This window comes from Aquarana catesbeiana, linkage group LG02, assembly GCF_042186555.1.
Source record: "Aquarana catesbeiana isolate 2022-GZ linkage group LG02, ASM4218655v1, whole genome shotgun sequence".
NCBI classification, from domain to species: domain Eukaryota; kingdom Metazoa; phylum Chordata; class Amphibia; order Anura; family Ranidae; genus Aquarana; species Aquarana catesbeiana.
Window position 1 is genome coordinate 798,927,327 of NC_133325.1, and position 19,799 is coordinate 798,947,125.

General features: G+C 45.4%; 1 protein-coding gene across 1 annotated transcript; it reads left to right on the forward strand.

Annotated features, from left to right (window-relative positions):
• The first annotated feature begins 1,477 nt into the window (after window positions 1–1,477).
• On the forward strand, window positions 1,478–18,224 carry WARS2 (tryptophanyl tRNA synthetase 2, mitochondrial). The gene is made up of 6 exons (XM_073617523.1): window positions 1,478–1,602; window positions 5,444–5,698; window positions 6,700–6,780; window positions 13,370–13,455; window positions 14,715–14,833; window positions 17,195–18,224. The coding sequence occupies exons 1-6, from the start codon at window positions 1,513–1,515 to the stop codon at window positions 17,641–17,643; spliced, it is 1,080 nt and encodes a 359-aa protein (XP_073473624.1). The 5' UTR covers window positions 1,478–1,512; the 3' UTR covers window positions 17,644–18,224.
• Window positions 18,225–19,799: the final 1,575 nt, after the last annotated feature.

The following is a 19,799-nucleotide window of genomic DNA, read 5'->3' on the forward strand; positions in this document are numbered from 1 at the left end:
AAATTAAAAAAATAAAATAAAATGATAATAATACAATATAATATAATATTGTGTTGGTTTTATTATTATTGTGTGTGTATATAAAAATAATAAGAACAAAATAATAATGATGATAAGATATTATATGTAATAATAATAATAATAAAATATAATAATAATAGTACTGATAGTAATGATAATAATAATAATAACAACAACACAATATTATATGTATACTGTATATAAGAACAATAATAGTAATGATAATAATAATACAATATTATATGTAATAATATTAACACAAAAGCATCATCACTATTATTATTATTACTATTATATTACTATTATTATTTTTATTACACACGTTTTCGGCGATCTGAATACTTTGAAGTGTAAAGGAGGGATTTGAGGTCTTTTAGACCCCCCGATCCCTCCATAAAGAGTACCTGTCACCACCTATTACTGTCACAAGGGATGTTTACATTCCTTGTGACAGCAATAAAAGTCATCAAAACATTTTTTTTTTTTTTTTAAACACAATTTATGAATTTAAAAATAAATAAAATAAATAAGAAAAAAAAAAAAAAATTAAAGCGCCCCCGTCCCCGCGAGCTCGCGCAGCAAAGAAAATGCATACGGAAGTCGCGCCCGCATATGTAAACGGTGTTCAAATCACACATGTGAGGTATCGCCGCGATCGTCAGAGTGAGAGCAATAATTCTAGCCCTAGATCTCCTCTGTAACTCTAACCTGGTAACTGTAAAAAAAAAATTTAAAGCGTCGCCTATGGAAATTCTTAGGTACCGTAGTTTGTCGCCATTCCACGAGTGCGTGCAATTATAAAGCATGACATGTTTGGTATCTATTTACTCGGCGTAACATCATCTTTCACATTATACAAAAAAATTGGGGTAACTTTACTGTTTGGATTTTTTAAAATTCATGAAAGTGTCCCTTTTCCCAAAAATGTGCGTTTAAAACACCGCTGCACAAATACCGTGTGATATAAAATATTGCAACGATCTCCATTTTATTCTCTAGATTCTCTGCTAAAAATATATATATAATGTTTGGGGATTCTAAGTAATTTTCTAGCAAAAAATACGGATTTTAACTTGTAAACACCAAATTTCAAAAATAGGCTTAGTCATGAAAGGGTTAATAATAAAAATAACACAGTATAGTAATAATAACAACACAATATTATATGTAGTAATAATAATAATAATAATAACATATTATAATACATAAAAATGCTTATATTTCTTAACATTGGTGATATTTTTATTAATTAGGTGATATTATAATAGTAATATTGATGATGATGGTAAATGATTATAATGGATACTTCTGATCAGTATAATTATAGTGGTGGGAAGTCTGATGATAGTGATGGGGAGGAGTTACCATGAATACAATGATGATGATTGGAGGAGGAGGAGGATGAACCATGACGCTCTGTGGGGATCTGGGCAGGTCACATTACTCGAAGGGGGCGTGGCCGCTCTGGGCCGCTGTAGTGACGTCACCAAGATGGCGCTCCCCATACTCCGGCGTGCGGTGGTGTTCCGGTTGCGGAGAGGGCACCGGGCTGTGAGCACCGAGAGCCCCACCGGACCCCAGGTACCGGACACGTCACACTGCCAACACAGCCTAACCCACCGAGAGCATGCTGGGACTTGTAGTCCTCCTATAATGATCATACAAGACATGCTGGGACTTGTAGTCCCCCTATAATGATCATACAAGACATGCTGGGACTTGTAGTCCTCCTATAATGATCATATAAGACATGCTGGGACTTGTAGTCCTCCTATAATGATCATATAAGACATGCTGGGACTTGTAGTCCTCCTATAATGATCATATAAGACATGCTGGGACTTGTAGTCCTCCTATAATGATCATATAAGACATGCTGGGACTTGTAGTCCCCCTATAATGATCATACAGGAGATGCTGGGACTTGTAGTCCTCCTATAATGATCATATAAGACATGCTGGGACTTGTAGTCCCCCTATAATGATCATATAAGACATGCTGGGACTTGTAGTCCCCCTATAATGATCATATAAGACATGCTGGGACTTGTAGTCCCCCTATAATCATATAAGACATGCTGGGACTTGTAGTCCTCCTATAATGATCATATAAGACATGCTGGGACTTGTAGTCCTCCTATAATGATCATATAAGACATGCTGGGACTTGTAGTCCTCCTATAATGATCATATAAGACATGCTGGGACTTGTAGTCCTCCTATAATGATCATATAAGACATGCTGGGACTTGTAGTCCCCCTATAATCATATAAGACATGCTGGGACTTGTAGTCCCCCTATAATGATCATACAGGAGATGCTGGGACTTGTAGTCCCCCTATAATCATATAAGACATGCTGGGACTTGTAGTCCCCCTATAATGATCATACAAGACATGCTGGGACTTGTAGTCCCCCTATAATGATCATACAAGACATGCTGGGACTTGTAGTCCCCCTATAATGATCATATAAGACATGCTGGGACTTGTAGTCCCCCTATAATGATCGTTCAGGACATACTGGGACTGGTTTGATCATACATGCGATGTGATTGGTCGGTGATGATTTGTGCGATGTGATTGGTCGGTGTGTGTTGTGATTGGTCGGTGTGTGTTGTGATTGGCTCTGATGTCTTCTCTGTCAGTGAATATGTCAGATTCTTCATCATGTTGTGGTGGGGGGGGGGAGGGGTAGATAATTGTGGGGGGTTGTCGGGTTGCTCCCCAGATAGGTGAAGCTCATTAATCACCCCCCTTGTAGATGGCGGCTTCTCTGTCGGCACTTCCTGCCCCCCCCCCCCCCCCCCCCCCGCCGGCACCGGGAGACCCTCCATCAATCACTGCTGTCAGACGGATCAGCGGGGGATGTGCCCCCCCCCCCCCCCCCCCGGCCCCCCACACACACTGAATGGACAGATGGCGGTCTGCCTGTGTACATCGCTCAGCCGCACTCGCTGTATATATATATATATATATTTTCCCTGCCCCCTCTATATTACCCCCAATATACAGTCACCTTATGACAAGGAGGGTTCCGCCTGCCGCCAATCCAATATATTTTCCATAAACATTTCTACCGTCCACCGGATCCCCGCACTGCGCCCGTTTTTTATATATATATAAGGGATTTTTATTGTTTTGGGTTATTTTCTATTCTTATGAATGGGATCAGATTAACCCCTTCATAACCAGAGGGGTGTCTGCTCTGAACTGACACGCCCCCTTCCTGTACACAGAAATGATTGGACATTTCTTTAGGAACATTTTATTTGTTACAATGTTTCGGTAATTATCCTGCGTTCCATCCCCCGTTCCTGCACTGTCTGGGCACCACTCCCACACCGTCCTGTACAGAGCTGGACTAACAGTGACCGCCGCTGGTCCTACATTGTATGTGATGACAAGAGGGGTGGTGGCATTACCAGTGAAGCCAGTTGGGGGTGGGGGGGTACAGGGACTGACCTACAGAAAGAGGTGGGGGGGCACAGGACCTGTAGGATCTAGGAAAACGGGGTACACGGACTGACCTGCAGGAAGTGGGGGGTACAGGGACTGACCTGCAGGAAGTGGGGGCTACAGGGACTTACCTGCAGAAAGAGGGGGGGTACAGAGACTGACCTTCAGGAAGAGGGAGGTACAGAGACTGACCTGCAGGAAGAGGTGGGGTACAGGGACTGACCTGCAGGAAGAGGGGGGTACAGGGACTGACCTGCAGGAAGAGGGGGGTACAGGGACTGACCTGCAGGAAGAGGGGGGTACAGGGACTGACCTGCAGGAAGAGGGGGGTACAGGGACTGACCTGCAGGAAGAGGGGGGTACAGGGACTGACCTGCAGGAAGAGGGGGGTACAGGGACTGACCTGCGGGAAGTGGGGGGTACAGGGACTGACCTGCGGGAAGTGGGGGGTACAGGGACTGACCTGCGGGAAGTGGGGGGTACAGGGACTGACCTGCAGGAAGTGGGGGGTACAGGGACTGACCTGCAGGAAGTGGGGGGTACAGGGACTGACCTGCAGGAAGTGGGGGGTACAGGGACTGACCTGCAGGAAGTGGGGGGTACAGGGACTGACCTGCAGGAAGAGGGGGGTACAGGGACTGATCTGCGGGAAGTGTGGGGTACAGGGACTGACCTGCGGGAAGTGGGGGGTACAGGGACTGACCTGCGGGAAGTGGGGGGTACAGGGACTGACCTGCGGGAAGTGGGGGGTACAGGGACTGACCTGCGGGAAGTGGGGGGTACAGGGACTGACCTGCGGGAAGTGGGGGGTACGGGGACTGACCTGCAGGAAGTGGGGGGTACAGGGACTGACCTGCAGGAAGTGGGGGGTACAGAGACTGACCTGCAGGAAGAGGGGGCTACAGGGACTGACCTGCGGGAAGTGTGGGGGTACAATGACTGACCTACAGGAAGGGGGGTACAGGGACTGACCTGCAGGAAGAGGGGGCTACAGGGACTGACCTGCGGGAAGTGGGGGGGGGTACAATGACTGACCTACAGGAAGGGGGGTACAGGGACTGATCTGCGGGAAGTGGGGGGGGTACAATGACTGAATTGCAGGAAGGGGGCATACAGGGACTGACCCGCAGTAACAGCTCCTTCTCTTTGACCCAGCGAGGGGTTAATCAGACCCCCACTTCTGCTCAAATCGCAGCTTTTTCAGCTTAGACACCAATCTCTCCATCACCAGCATAAACTCCCCCCCGCTGACACCCTCATTCATCATAGCCGCCTCGTCATGATGTCACAGGCGGACCGGTCCCAAGAGCTCGCACTCTAGCAGAACTTTGAAAACACAATACGAGTGTAGAAGAGGAAAGGGACTGCTGAGCTCATAATGACATTGGGAATAAAATCATCCGTTATGTGTCACGGGGAGACGGCGTCACGTTTCCATCCAGTCACAGTAAAGTCCGTCGTCTCGCCTTAGAATTTGCGCAGCGAGACTTTCGCCAGGAGAACGGCGAGAACAATCCCGCGATGTTCGGTTTGTAGATGTTGGACTTTGCCGTGTGCGGGGATGTTGTACAGCTGGTGACGGCCGGACGCAGCCGCGTTCGGAGGGGGAGTCCTTGGTTCTGGCGAAGGTCGGGTGATGAGGGCAGCAGGATGTTGCGCTCCACCTTCAGGGGGCGCCATTTCCTCTAGCTCCGCCATTGGCAAGATTTCCAACCACTTTATATAAAGTAAACCTATGAAATGGGTGAAGTGACAGGTTCTCTTTACTTGGTCTGTGCCCCTGCTAATTGTCCGGTTTTGTGAAAGATCTTCAAGAGGATTTGCTTACGTTTCACTCTTATTAGATTCCCCCCAAAATTAGTTTTGGGGTGAAGCATAAGCCCAGAATCCCGGCGCTGACAGGCCGTACACCCCACCATCGCCCCGTCTTCTATAGTGACATTGCTCGTGTTTTATGTTGCAGGGTGCCGCCCCCCGCGTCTTCTCCGGGATACAACCCACCGGGATCCCTCACCTGGGGAACTACCTGGGCGCACTCCAGAGCTGGGTGAAGCTGCAGGATGAGTTCAGCTCGGTACTGTACAGCATTGTGGACCTCCACTCCATCACCGTCCCCCAGGACCCCCGCAGCCTGCGGGAGAGCATCCTGGACATGACCGCCTGCCTGCTGGCCTGCGGGATAGACCCGGAGAAGAGCGTCCTCTTCCAGCAGTCTCAGGTCAGTGTAGACTTCGGGGGGGGGGGGGTTATATATTGTGCCTGTTAATGGCTGAGATTCCGAGTTATCATCGGATTGCTCAGTTCACAGACACAGCGTACAGAGCTGATCTGAGCGGCTCTGTACCATGTGATAACCAATCACAGCTATCACAAATCTAAACAGTGTACTGTTTACATTGGAAAGCCTGCCTCTTAATGGAGGGAGGAGAAGATAATGAGTGAGTGATCATTGACCTAGAGGTGTCTGCATTCCAAAAATGGGTCATTATAGGGGCTCAGTTCAGACACCCCTGTACAGAGCCGATCGGAGCGGCTCTGTACCGTGTGATAACCAATCACAGCTATCACAAATGTAAACAGTGTACTGTTTACATTAAAGAGCCCACCATCTTCTTACAGTGGAAAAGGAAAAGCTAATGGATGTGTGATTGGGGGGTGTCTACGTTTCAAAAACGGGTCATTGTGGGGGCTCAGTTCACAGACACAGTGTACAGAGCTGATCTGAGCGGCTCTGTACCATATGATAACCTTTCACAAATGTAAACAGTGTACTGTTTACATTGGAAAGCCTGCCTCTTAATGGAGGGAGAAGAAGATAATGGGTGAGTGATCTATGACCTAGAGGTGTCTGCATTCCAAAAATGGGTCATTATAGGGGCTCAATTCAGACACCTTGTACAGAGCCGATCTGAGCGGCTCTGTACCATGTGATCACTGTGATAAACAATCACAGCTATCACAAATGTAAACAGTGTATTGTTTACATTGAAGAGCCCACCACCTTTTTACAGTGGAGGGGAGGAGAAGCTAATGGATGAGTGATTGGGGGGTGTCTACATTGCAAAAAAGGGGTCATTGTGGGGGCTCAGTTCACAGACACAGTGTACAGAGCTGATCTGAGCGGCTCTGTACCATATGATAACCAATCACAGCTATCACAAATGTAAACAGTGTACTGTCTGCCATGGGCAGGTATAACCTGCTGTGTTGTCCTTCCAGGTGCCGGAGCACGCTGAGCTCGGTTGGGTTCTCGGCTGTCTGACGTCGATGCCGCGGATCCGCCATTTGCCTCAGTGGAAGGTGAGTAAGGGAAGTTCCCGGTCACATGACCACGCTGTCCAGTGAGCACACCACTCGCCCTGTGTTCTGCGATGTTGCTATTGGAGGACCTTGTTATGGGTTTGCTCCCTACCGCCGTATTATAGTTGGAGGTGCAAATCTATTTTTGGAGTGCCGCTTGTAGACATGACTTCGGAAATCACCCTTTGGGGCGGCTTTACCCCTGTTAATGGCTGTGATTGTGAGGCAGCTCAATTCGGACACTGTGTACAGAGCTGATCCGAGCGGCTCTGTACCATATGATAATCACAGCTATCACAAATGTAAACAGTGTACTGTTTACATTGGAAAGCCCGCCCCCTTCTACCAATGGAGGGGAAGAGAAGCTAATGGATAATAAATAAGTGATCCTTGACGTTGGGGTGTCTACATTCCAAAAAGGAGTCATTATGGGGGCTCAGTTCACAGAGCCGATCTGAGAGGCTCTGTACCATGTGATAACCAATCACCGCTATCACAAATGTAAACAATGTACTGTTTACATTGGAGAGTCCGCCCCCTTCTTCTAATAATGGAGGGAGGAGAAGCTAATGAATTGGTGATCATTGACCTTGGGATGTCTACGTTCCATAAAGGGGTCATTATAGCGGCTGAGTTAGACATTGTGTACAGAGCCAAGCTGAGCGGATCTGTACCATGTGATCACTGTTCTAACAATCACAGCTATGACAAATGTAAACTGTGTACTTTTTACATTGGAAACCCTTCCCCCTTCTTCTAACAATGGAGGGAAGAGAAGCTAATGGATGAGTGATCATTAACCTTGGGGTGTCTACATTCCAAAAAGGGGTCATTATGGGCGTGAAGTTCACAGACGCTATGTACAGAGCCGATCTGAGCAGCTCTGTACCATGTGATCACTGTTATAACCAATCACAGCTATCACAATTGTAAACAGTGTACTGTTTACATTGGAAAGCCTGCCCCTTAACAGTGGAGGGAAGAGAAAATAATGGATGAGTAATCATTGACCTAGAGGTGTCTGCATTCTAAAAAGAGGTCATTATAGGGGCTCCATTCACATATACTGTGTACAGAGCCGATCTGAGAGGCTCTGTACCATGTGATCACTGTTACAATCTGTGACCACCAGTGCCTCCTCATCAGTGCCATCTATCTGTGGCCACCAGTGCCACCTATTCGTTCCCCTTAGTGCCACCTTATCGGTGCCCATCAGTGAAGGAGAAAAAATACCTGTTTGCAAAGTTTTATAAAAAAACTATAAGGCCTCATGCACTCTGGAGGTTATAATAACGTTATAAAAACGGCAGTAGCTGTGCAGTAGGGTGTTCAACGTTTTTGCAATACCGTTTTTCAGCGTTAGCGTTTTTAGAGTTTAAAAAAAAAAAGTTAGAAAACGCTGAGCTTGTTTTTGAGCGTTTATCTGCGTTTTTTAGGCGTTTATCAACGTTAGAGCGTTTTTACAGCTGAAAAACTCATCTCAGAACCCACTTGTTTTGTTTTTTTTACAGTCAAAAAAACTCCCCAGCCAAAAACAGTTGATAATAGAGCTGCACAATTAATCGTTAAACAAATCGTGATCTCGATTCAACCCCCCCCCCCCCCACGATCTCCGTTGCAGAGTTTGCCGATTCTTTCATATAAACAAGTGGAGAGACTTATCTGCTCACTCAGATGTCAAAAGAAAACATCAGGGTAGTCTGCCAAGTTTTTAACATGAAACATTGTATCCAACTCTTCCTTCTTAGATCAAAGGGATAAACTTCTGTGTGTAAAGAAAAAAATCCGGGCAGTCTGCCAAGTTTTTAAACAAGGTGTAAATGCAGGAAGTTTAACCACTTAAAGTCTAAATCTTTTTCGGACACTTTCTTTCTTAAGTTAAAATCAATATTTTTTTGCTAGAAAATTACTTGAAACCCCCAAACATTATATATATTTTAGCAGAGACCCTGGGGAATAAAATGTCAATTGCTGCAATATTTTATGTCACACTGTATTTGCGCAGCGGTCTTTCAAATGCAATTTTTTGGGAAAAAATACACTTCAATGAATAAAAAAAAAAAAAGAAACAGTAAAGTAAAAACCACCAAAAGAAAGCTCTATTTGTGGGGAAAAATGATAAAAAATCTCATATGGTTACAGTGTAGGATGACCGCGCAATTGTCATTCAAAGTGTGAGAGCGCTGGAAGCTACATATTGGCCTGGGCAGGAAAGGGGGTGAAAGTGGCCAGTAGGCAAGTGGTTAAAGCATAAGTGGCGGCTATCCAGGGGGGGGGGTGTTTTAACCACTTGCTGACTGCCTGCCGTCGATCGGCGGTTGAATGGCATTCCTTCGCAAATCGCCGTAGCTGTACGGCGGGCGCTTTAAGCAGTATAGGGGGCGCGCGCCGCATCCGTAAGGAGCTAGCTGATGCACGTGCCCGGCGGCGGCGATGTCCGCCGGGCACCCATGATCGCACCTGACAGAGCAAGAGCGGGGATCTGTATGTGTAAACACATAAATCCACATCCTGTCGAGGGAGAGGAGACAGATCGTGTGTTCCTAGTATATAGGAACAACGATCGGTCTCCTCAAGTCAGTCCCCTCCCCCCCCCACAGTTAGGTAGAACACACAGTCAGGGAACACGTTTAACCCCTTGATCGCCCCCCTAGTGTTAACCCCCTTCCCTGCCAGTGACATTTACACAGTAATCAGTGCATTTTTATGGCACTGATCGCTGTATGAAACGTCAATGGTCCGCTGCAATGTGTCAAACGTGTCAGATCTGTCCGCTGCAATGTCGCAGTCCCACTAAAAATCGCAGATCGCCTCCATTACTAGTTAAAAAAAAAAAAATAATAAAAATGCCATAAATCTTTCCCTATTTTGGTAGACGCTTTAACATTTGCGCAAACCAATCATTATACGCTTATTGCGATTTTTTTTTTTTTTTTTAACCAAAAATATGTAGAAGAATACATATCATAAACTGATGAAGAAATTATAAAAAGAAAAAATATAAGTTTGGGATATTTATTATAGCAAAAAGTAAAAAAAAAATGCGTTTTTTTTTTCAAAATTGTCATTCCTTTTTTGTTTATAGCGCAAAAAATAAAAACCGCAGAAATGATCAAATACCACCAAAAAAAAGCTCCTATTTGTGGAGGAAAAAAAAGGACATAAATTTTGTTTGGGTACAACGTCGCACGGCCGCGCAATTGTCAGTTAAAGCGACGCAGTGCCGTATCGCAAAAAATGGCCTGGTCAGGAAGGGGGTAAATCCTTCCGGGGCTGAAGTGGTTAAAAAAAAAAAACAACAAAAAAATGACTGGGACTCTGCTTTGAGCCGGCCATAGACCTATCGAAATTCAAGAATTGGCCGAATTTCGATCCGTCTATGGGGCAGGCTGTTTGTACGGAAGTCGATCGATAAATCGACTTCAGTGCCTGGCGGGTTTTTTTTTTTTCGTACGATCGCTGCCGCTGGCTTTAGCCGTCAGCAGTGATCATTGTATTCTGACGGCGGTTGTCAGAATACAATAGCGCCGGGGGGGGGATTCCCCTTATGGACACTGTGTTGATGGTGAAATTGAGTGATTTTTCTTTCCTTTAAGCCGCGGTTGAAAGTAAATGTTATAATGTATGGCCTTTCCTTTAGCCCCCTGCAATGCTTGGTGTTGGTGCCCCAGAATGCTGCGGGCAACGAATACGTTATTCTCGCCACGGTGAATATCCACAATGTGTTACCCTAAAATAGGTATGAGGTATCTGATCATGGGGGAGGGGAATGAGAGGAAGAAGGTGACGGTCGGCTCTAAATACCACCAAAGGAAAAGCTCTATTAGTCTCAAGAAAATCATCTAAAATGAATTTGTGTACAGTGTTACGTGGCAGAGTACTTGTCAGTCAAACTATCACCGAAGAATAGCCTGGACAGGAAGGTTCTTTATTACTCTGTATGTTAAGAGATTTAATCCCAGAGGGTTTGTGGACTTGTGGACTCCTATGGCTTCTCCCGGGAACGTGGACACCGGCAGGAAGTGCCTTCAGCCTCCTCAGTCTCTGTTGGCCGTATTAGGTGGCTGTAAATTTGGGGAAGGATCTGGCACAATGTCGCCTGCATCTCAGCCATTCCAGATCCCGTTCTTTGGATGTGTGTGTGGAGGGAGCGCCTGTTACCAAAGTTCAACTCACTTGAAGGGCTTTCTTTGAAACATCTAAGAGCATCCAACACGGCCAACTTGTTTCGGGTAGGAAAAAATTCTCTCTAGTCCTCAGGTCTTGAGCAGTTGATGGAATACACTAAGGGACCTGTGTTAAGGCTCGAAGAAGACCAGCGTCTACTGATTCCTATTCTGGAGCTGATTGTTGGCAGGGTGCAGAATTTACACCAGGATAGGATGGGGCAACTTTATTGGCCCCTGGGTGGCATGTCAGGGTATAGACGGAGCATGGATGTCAGAGGAGCTGGATACACTTTGGTATTATTAGTTGTAGGATGTCAGTCAGGTGTTCATGGAGCACAATATTTCCAGAGAGGCTGCACCCAACTAAGATTCTTCCAACCTTCGCCTCACCAACTAAGCGACACGGAGTGAATGTTTCCATGTATACAAGGTGTGACGGGAGTCACTTTGGACGGGGGGCTTGTGGAACCCAGCTTACCTTTGAGAGCTCTGGAAACCTATTTTCCAGCTCCACCGGAAAATGTGTAAGTCACCCTTTTGTCTATTAGGGGCACAGGGTGACCGAGAACCCCAGTAGGGTCTGCCCTAACCAGACTCCCCCGTACAACCACACCGGACTCAGCAGTACCCCTGTTATCCTGGGTTCTATATGTGTGGTTTGTGTTGAGAGAACTAAGGGGTTCTTTCACTTGGGACATTTCTGAACAAAATATCCCTCAAGAAATATATGAAGATAAATGAATTCCACCTTTCCAACTGCTGGAATATTGTATGAGCTTGGTCTCCTAGACTTCTGTAGACTTTTTACCAGGTAGTTTGAGGTGGAGTGGGGGTTTAGGTGGCTCTTTGTTCTATTGTTTCTGTCTGCCTTGGGAGCAACCTATTATGGGATGTATATGCGTATGTGGATTAGCTGCTAGAGGGGAGGGGGGGTTTAAGTGGCTGTATCCCATTGTTCTATTGTGTCTGTCTGCCTTGGGAGCAACCTATTATGGGATGTATATGTGGATTAGCTGCTAGAGGGGAGGAGGGGGGATTTCTCCTGCAGCCCTTCCTAAAGGCTGTCTGTGTGTCTCTTGTTACTGAATGTAGTTTACCCCGCCCTGGGACATTATGCAAAGAAGGAGGGATTGTCCCCTGAGTTTTATATCTCTTTGTACCTGTGTTTGAATAAACAGTCTTCTGTTTCCTACCACCCTACACTGATGTCTCGAGAAGTGACTGGTTGGGCTAAGGGGTCTTAGATCATGCTGGTACCGTGCAAGGGAAGCTTATACAGCGGACATACTCCTCTTGAGTGCGGGGGTCCACCACATTGGCAGCAGTGGGATTGTGCTTCCTAGCTGTGAACACGTCCACCACCACCGGGATCCAAGATCGGGATGGCAGACTTTGGTCGCCCCGGTGGTGTGACGGCGAAGAAGTGATCAATATTATTATTTTTTTTTTTTACATATGATTGCTTATAGCCGTTCATTTCATTGCTATAAGCAACCATTTTACTGAATGAAATTGATTCATTAGTTGTTTTGTTGTGATTAGCTGTGATCAGCCAAAGCTGATCACATGGTACAGATGGGCTGTGATTGCCCCCGTCTGTACCATGCGATCCCTGTAACCAATCACAGCTGGCAACACAATTGAAACACAATGGTATGGCATGAAACACATTGTGCACAACTGTCATGTGATCTGCTGTGATTGGTCAAAGCGATCACATGGTACAGATGGGCTGTGTTTGGCCCTGTCATAACCAGGTGATCACTGTGACCAATCACAGCTAGCAACACAATTGAAACACAATGGATGGCATGAATCAAAGCCATCCATTGTTTGCAGCTGTCATGTGATCTGCTGTGATTGGTCACAGCGATCACATGGTACCGGCATCGAGCCAGTGCACTGATCGGTGTCCTGTGGGAGGCGTTCTTGGGAGGAGTTATGCAAATATCAAAATGCCTTGATGGGTGGTTGTCAGCCTAGAGGAGTGGGCGTTCCTAGGCAGGCTTTATTTGCAAGGTTAACGCCCACATGTGATGCTGAGCCTCCATGATTGGAAGAACTGAAATCCAATTAATAAAAGGGACGGGGTCAGGACCAATCGGCTGTGTGAGAAAGGGCTGGATTGCTCTTGCTGCAACTTCCAATGCACATGGTGAGAAGCTCACAGTGTGCGGTGAAATCAGAGTAAGCCAATTTAGTCCAGGAGAGGAGCCGGTACAACTGTGCAAGACTGGAGGGGAGGCCGGGGGGGGATAAATGATCCCCCACTTGAGCTTTTGGGGCCTATACTTACCTTGTACTGAAAGCATCAAGTCTCAAAGTCAACAATCTCACACGAGTATTTCCCGCACTCAGCAGCAGAAATAGTCATTTGTATCTGATTCTTATTTGATCGGGTTTCCTCTGTTTCTTATCAGATTAAAAGTCAGACTCAGAAGAGCGAAGGCAGCGTGGGGTTGTTTACCTATCCTGTTCTCCAGGCAGCCGACATCCTCCTGTACAAGTAAGTCCTGCTTGGCCGCAGATAATCCTTTCCGGGTCCTGATCAGAAATGTCACTAAATGCCCTTGGAGAGGTGGGAGTGGAGAAACAGCAGCACACTGATCTTCCCAGTGAATGGCTATGCAGGAAGGGAGGGAGGGGGGGGGGGTGTCAGCACAAGTCTTGGCCATTGAAGGACGGCAAGCTGTTCTCCCAGCACAACCAGAACACTGACCACGCTGAAAGGGATGTGCTTTCATGCCTAGCGTAGTCAGTTTATAATAGAAAAGCAGAGGGGGGCTGGCAGGATCACCAGGGATTTCACACAAAGGAAGCAATACAAAGAGAATAGGAGGCTTTTTAACACAACAGCAGACACGTATCAGGAATATGAAATGTTGGTGGGATGTCAGTACCGCTGTGCATTATGCTTCTGTTACTCCTTCCATTACACCCCCGCACTCTCAGTATGTTCTCAGTCTTCTGAAGACTGAGGACATCTTGTGGTGAAGGAAAGATAATGCAGGGATTGCTGTATTGAAGCCTATGCAGATGGAAGCTCATTCCTTTTTGATCTGCAGATGAATGAAACATACAAAATAACATTATTACTTTGTATCTCTCTATCTCCCATCTGATCAATGTTTATAAACAATGTTACTTTGTATCTATCTCTCGTCTGATCAATATCTGTTTAATATTTATAAACAATGTTACTATGTATTTCTCTGTCTCCCGCCTGAGCAATGTTTATAAACACTGTATCAGACAGTTAAATTTTTGACAGCAGCAGCTTCTACAGCTGTTGTATTTTATTTAGGCAGCAACTCCCAGCTGTCATTTTGACAGTGGGGAATTGTCGACAAGTACGGAAAGGAATAGGGGGGGGGGGGACGAAGTGTACTGTACCCGTCCTGTGTATCTCCATAGACCTATGTATGACCTGGTTAAGCAAATCATTTTAGTGAATTTGTTGCAATGTTTCTTTTCTGGAGATGACATCACTTCCTGTTGAACGCGGACAACGCTAAAGCCTCTTCCTCAGTTATTAGCAGAATTGTCAGTTGGCCGTTGGGCTTCCTTTCACATCTATCAGAGGCTTCCAGCTTCTATTTATGGCTTTGTTCCAAGTTGCAACTCCGTTTTAACTCCAGTACGGGTTCATTTAAAGGGAATTGATACATCCTGTATCTGCTGCAGAAGGTTTTGATGAGTTGTTAATCAATTCTGTAGTTTTTTTTTTTTTTTTTTCTTTTTACTGTATTTGGGCTTTTCTCTCAGGTCCACCCACGTTCCGGTTGGAGATGACCAATTGCAGCACCTGGAGCTCACTCAGGACACGGCTCGGATCTTCAATCACCGATATGGACAGTTCTTTCCCATTCCCAAAACTTTGACAAGTAAGTGACCCTCTCAAGATCTAACTCCCCCTCCCCTCCCGTAGTTCCCATGTCTTTTCATCACACCCTCTCTTCCTCCCATATTAACCTAGCCATCCATGTGGCAATTTTCATCCTATTTCATCCACTTTCTAACCAACAGGAATGTCAAATGCAATCACGCGTCATCGCCAGAAACGAGGCAACCTACTAGCCACATGTTTGATTGACTATATCAAGTCACTTGAGAAGTCAAACCCAGGCAAGAAACAGATCAAATTAATCTTCTTGCCTGCATGGGCTCCAGTGAAGGCTGCCTGGCATGTCTCAGGGAGGGTTTCCTGTTGGTGACAACAGTGGTCCCTGTTAAAATGGCCACTTGTGGTCTCCATCAGAAGCCTGTGTGACAGGGTGACAACGCAGGAGCACAACTGGAAGACAGAGAGAGAGAGTGGTCACACAGCTGTGAGCAGGACACAGAGGAAGACCACTTCTTCACAATGTCTACTTCAAATGGGTATAGTGCTAATAAGCGCAAAAGGGGGCAGCAAAGGTTTCCAATCTCCATAAGGGAAGACCTAGAACATCGGGTGCACCACAAAAGCCCTTGTGGTCTTGGGGACTCTAAAGGACCCACGACTGGGAACGGCACTGGTAGAAAAAATAGGCTGATCCTCTTTTTTTTTTTTTTTCTTGATTGGTGCACACCCAGAGGTGTAACTTGAACCTACAGGGCCCCGGTGCAAGAAAACATGACCCACGGCTGGTGCCCTTCAGTCTGAGCCTGGTCGAAGTGTGACGTTTGTGAACCTGGTAGTTCTGCCACTGGTATCAGTAGCTTTAAAGTTTTGTTGTTTTTTATTTTTTACTATTTTATTTTTATTTATTTTACATTGTTATTTTTTACAATTTTTTTAGGAGTCCCGTTGGGGGACTTTGAGATATCAGGGGTCTAAACCGACCTCTGATGTTTAACTTTTGAGACTGAGAAGGGTGATTGAGGACACAGCTCTCAGGCTCCATCTGATCTGTTGCGACCACGTGGTGGTAAGGCAACTGCATAATGCTCAGGTTACCAGGCTAGGCCTCAGGTAGCCTTGTGACCAAAATGCTGGTAGCAGGTGAGGGTCAGGTGGCCAGAGGTGACCACAGTCACTGTAGGCGGGCAACAGGACTGAAGATGAAAGTTCATGTGGCTCTTTGCAATGCAGGAGATACTTCCTGGGCACTGGTGGGAAAGAGACCACTCCAACCGATGATGTCAGCGCTCAGTCCCTCAAGTTCACCCCTTCTGCATTAGCACCTAGCAAGGAAGTAGACATTTTAAAGCACCCAGTAATTCAACTAAGGAGGTAGCTTCTGGTGTTTAGGCTCAGCCTGATTGGTCTACTCAAAAAGTCGGTCCTCAGAGGGCAAGCACTGAGGCACAGCCAATGGCTTCGGACCTGGATAGCACTCCATTGTGAACTTGTTACCAGAACAGGGGCTAGGAAGCATCTTGCACAGAAACCAGCGCCTGAAGGTCACTTCTAGAACTGGGGATAGGAAGCATCTTTCACAGAACCTGATGCCTGAAGGTCACTTCTAGAACAGGGGCTAGGAAACATCTTTCACGGAACCAGATACCTGAAGGTCACTTATAGATCAGGGGCTAGGAACCATCTTACATGGAACCCAGTGCCTGAAGGTCACTTCTAGAACTGGGGCTAGGAATCATCTTTCACAGAACCTGATGCCTGAAGGTCACTTCTAGAACTGGGGCTAGGAATCATCTTGCACAGAACCCAATGCCTGAAGGTCACTGCTAGAACAGGGGCTAGGGAGCATCTTTCAGGGAACCAGATGCCTTGAGGCGATTCAGTTCGCAATTTGTAGCGCTTTACAAATTATTCATTCATTCATTCATTCAAGGTCACTTACAGATCAGGGACTAGGAAACATCTTACACAGAACCCAATGCCTGAAGGTCACTTCTTGGCTATACCCAGAATGTCCGGGTCAGCTGGACTCCAAAGATGAGCTCAGGAACGACCGCTGCCATTGTAGAGACCAGTTTTAGCAGCAATGTAGGGAAGAGTCTTGATTGAAAAGAAATTAAGAAAAAAAGTTGAGCTGAAGACTAGACATCCATCCTCCTAGCACAATAGCAAAAGACTGGGACATGCTTGTAGTGGGAGTGGCTATCCTGGGTTAGCCTATGTGTTTTGTATTTTTTTGGTTGCAGGTGTCCAATCCTCCTGTAGGTCGCAGTATAACCTGAAGGTTTCCTGTGTCCCTCGCTTTTTAATAGAACAAACTTTCCATTGTAGGAAGCCAGTGGTCACAGCGGTAGAATTGGTTTCTTTCCTGCAGTTTTATCTGTTATTTCTCACCACTTTTCAGCCACCTCCAAGAAGATCCATTCCCTTCGAGACCCCTCGGCCAAAATGTCCAAGTCGGATCCCCAAAAACTGGCGACCGTGCGCCTGACGGACTCGCCGGACGAAATCTCGCTCAAGTTCCGCAAGGCGGTCACGGACTTCACCTCCGAGGTGACCTATGACCCAGAGGGCCGCCCAGGAGTCTCCAACTTGGTGGCCATCCACAGCGCCGTGACGGGGCTGACCCCAGAGGACGTCGTGGAACAGAGCCGCGGACTGGAGACGGCGCAGTACAAACTGGTGGTGGCAGAGGCGGTTATTGAGAAACTGACGCCGATTCGGGGGGAGATCCAGAGACTTAGAGCTGATGAGGGGTTCTTGAGGGTGGTGTTAAATCAAGGGGCGGTGAGGGCGAGGGAGGTGGCGGCTCCTGTGTATGATGCGGTCTGCAGGTTGGTGGGCTTCAGGTGAGAAACTTGGGGGAGGATTTGGTCATACTGAAGGTTATAATATTTTTCCAGGCAGGTCCCGTGTGAGGAAATCACGCCACTTGGTTCTTTTTTTGGTGCCCCATGTGAGGAAATCACGCCACTTGTTTTTTTTGGTGCCCCGTGTGAGGAAATCACACCACTTGTTTTTTTTTTTGGTGCCCCGTGTGAGGAAATCACACCACTTCTTTTTTTTGGTGCCCCGTGTGAGGAAATCACAGCACTTCTTTTTTTTGGTGCCCCGTGTGAGGAAATCACACCACTTCCTTTTTTTGGTGCCCCGTGTGAGGAAATCACACCACTTCTTTTTTTTTTTTTGGTGCCCCGTGTGAGGAAATCACACCTCCTAATTCTAAGTGGATGACAGGTGAATCCTAATCAGAGAAGTAACTGTTTAGATCAAGGATCCCTAGAAAGAATCCCAGACATTCCTTACACAATACAACCACAGTGTACAATCTGTTATGTTTGTGGTCAGATTGTACACAAAGTTTTATGAGCACCGTCCTATAAAATGCAATTCAACCATAAAAATTGCCTACGGCTAAATAAAAGGTTTTTAAATAGGCTGGATTTTTTTTTTCTTTTTAGATGCCAATTGCAAATTGTTTTCTTGATTCTACAGTGTGTGTGTGGGGAAGTCTTCCAATCAGCTCTGCACTGAGCAGCGTTCTTAACCACTTCAATACCAGAAACGTTCACCCCCTTCTTGCCCAGGCCAATTTTCATCTTTCAGAGTCGTCACACTTTGAATGACAATTGCGCGGTCATGCAACACTGTACTCAAATGAAATTTTAATGATTTTTTCTCACACGAATCGCGCTTTATTTTGGATGGTATTTAATCACCACTGGGTTTATTTTTTGCTAAATAAAGAAAAAAAAAAGACTGAAAATGTTTTTCTTTGTTTCTGGTATAAAATTTTGCAAACAAATCTTTCTTCATAAATTTAGGCCAAAAATGTATTCTGCTCCATTTCTTTGGTGAAAATATCCCAAATCCGTGTATATTATTTAGTCTGTAGGAAAGTTATAGAGTCCACAAACTATAAGATATATATCTGATAATTGATCGATCCTGATGGCTGATCTCACTTCTTGAGGCCAGGACAGTAGAAATACCCCCCAAATGACCCCTTTTTACAAAGTAGACAGTCCAGGGTATTTGGTAAGAGGCATGGAGAATTTTTTGAAGTTGTAATGTTTTGTCACAATTTTTTTGAAGAAATTAAATAAAAATAGTTTTTTTTCACAATTAATTTTTTTTATTGTCACTAGTGCAGTACAGCGTCATCATATGACTACAAGTTTTTTAAAGTTGCAATTTTTTTGTAATTTTTTAGGGAAAATAAAGTAATTAAACATACAATTATTTAAAAAAAAAAAAAAAAATATATATATATTATCATTACTCTTTTTTTTTTTTTTTTTTTATACAATTTTAATATTTTTACTCCTGTGACCAGATCAATACAGTGTTGTCATAGTAACATTGTACTACTCTGGGGAAGTGATCGGGATTTTTTTTTCTTACTTATTGCTTATACCAGTGAATTTCCCTGACATACGCAACTGCTTTTGCTGAATGTAACCGATTGAATTTAGTGTGTATTGTTGTGGTTAGTTGTGATTGGCCACAGGGAATAACATGGTACAGATGTGCTTTGACTAGATGTAATCACTGTGACCAATCACAGCTAGCAACACAATTGTATACAATGGATGGCATGAAAGGAAGTCATTCATTTACAATTGTCATGTGATCTGCTGTGATTGGTCACTGGGATCACATGGTACTGGCAGCGGGCCGGTACACTAATCAGTTGGCTGGGAGCCTCCTTCCAGAGTGGCGTCGTATCACATTCACCCTGAATGATGAAAGCCCCGCCCCCCTGGTCATCATTTTACAATAGGCTGGGAGGGAACTGATTAATATGTTCAAAGTAGTATTCAACTTTCAGGATTTTTTTTTTTTTTTAGATTTAATACGCTGAGTTCAGTTAAAATAAAACATTCCTCAGTAAACGATTTTGTTAAAATTCTTACCCCAGCACTTGCAGTTTACATCTTTCAATGTTGCCGCTTCCTGCTCTCTTGGTGCTGCTTCCCTGAACTTCCGGTCTTCACAGGAAAAAGGTA

Coding starts and splice junctions, on each gene's coding strand:
- WARS2 (XM_073617523.1), top strand. CDS start 1,513: ATGGCGCTCCCCATACTCCGGCGTGCGGTGGTGTTCCGGTTGCGGAGA. Junction 6,781..13,369: donor GCCATTTGCCTCAGTGGAAG/GTGAGTAAGGGA, acceptor GTTTCTTATCAG/ATTAAAAGTCAGACTCAGAA. Junction 14,834..17,194: donor CATTCCCAAAACTTTGACAA/GTAAGTGACCCT, acceptor ACCACTTTTCAG/CCACCTCCAAGAAGATCCAT.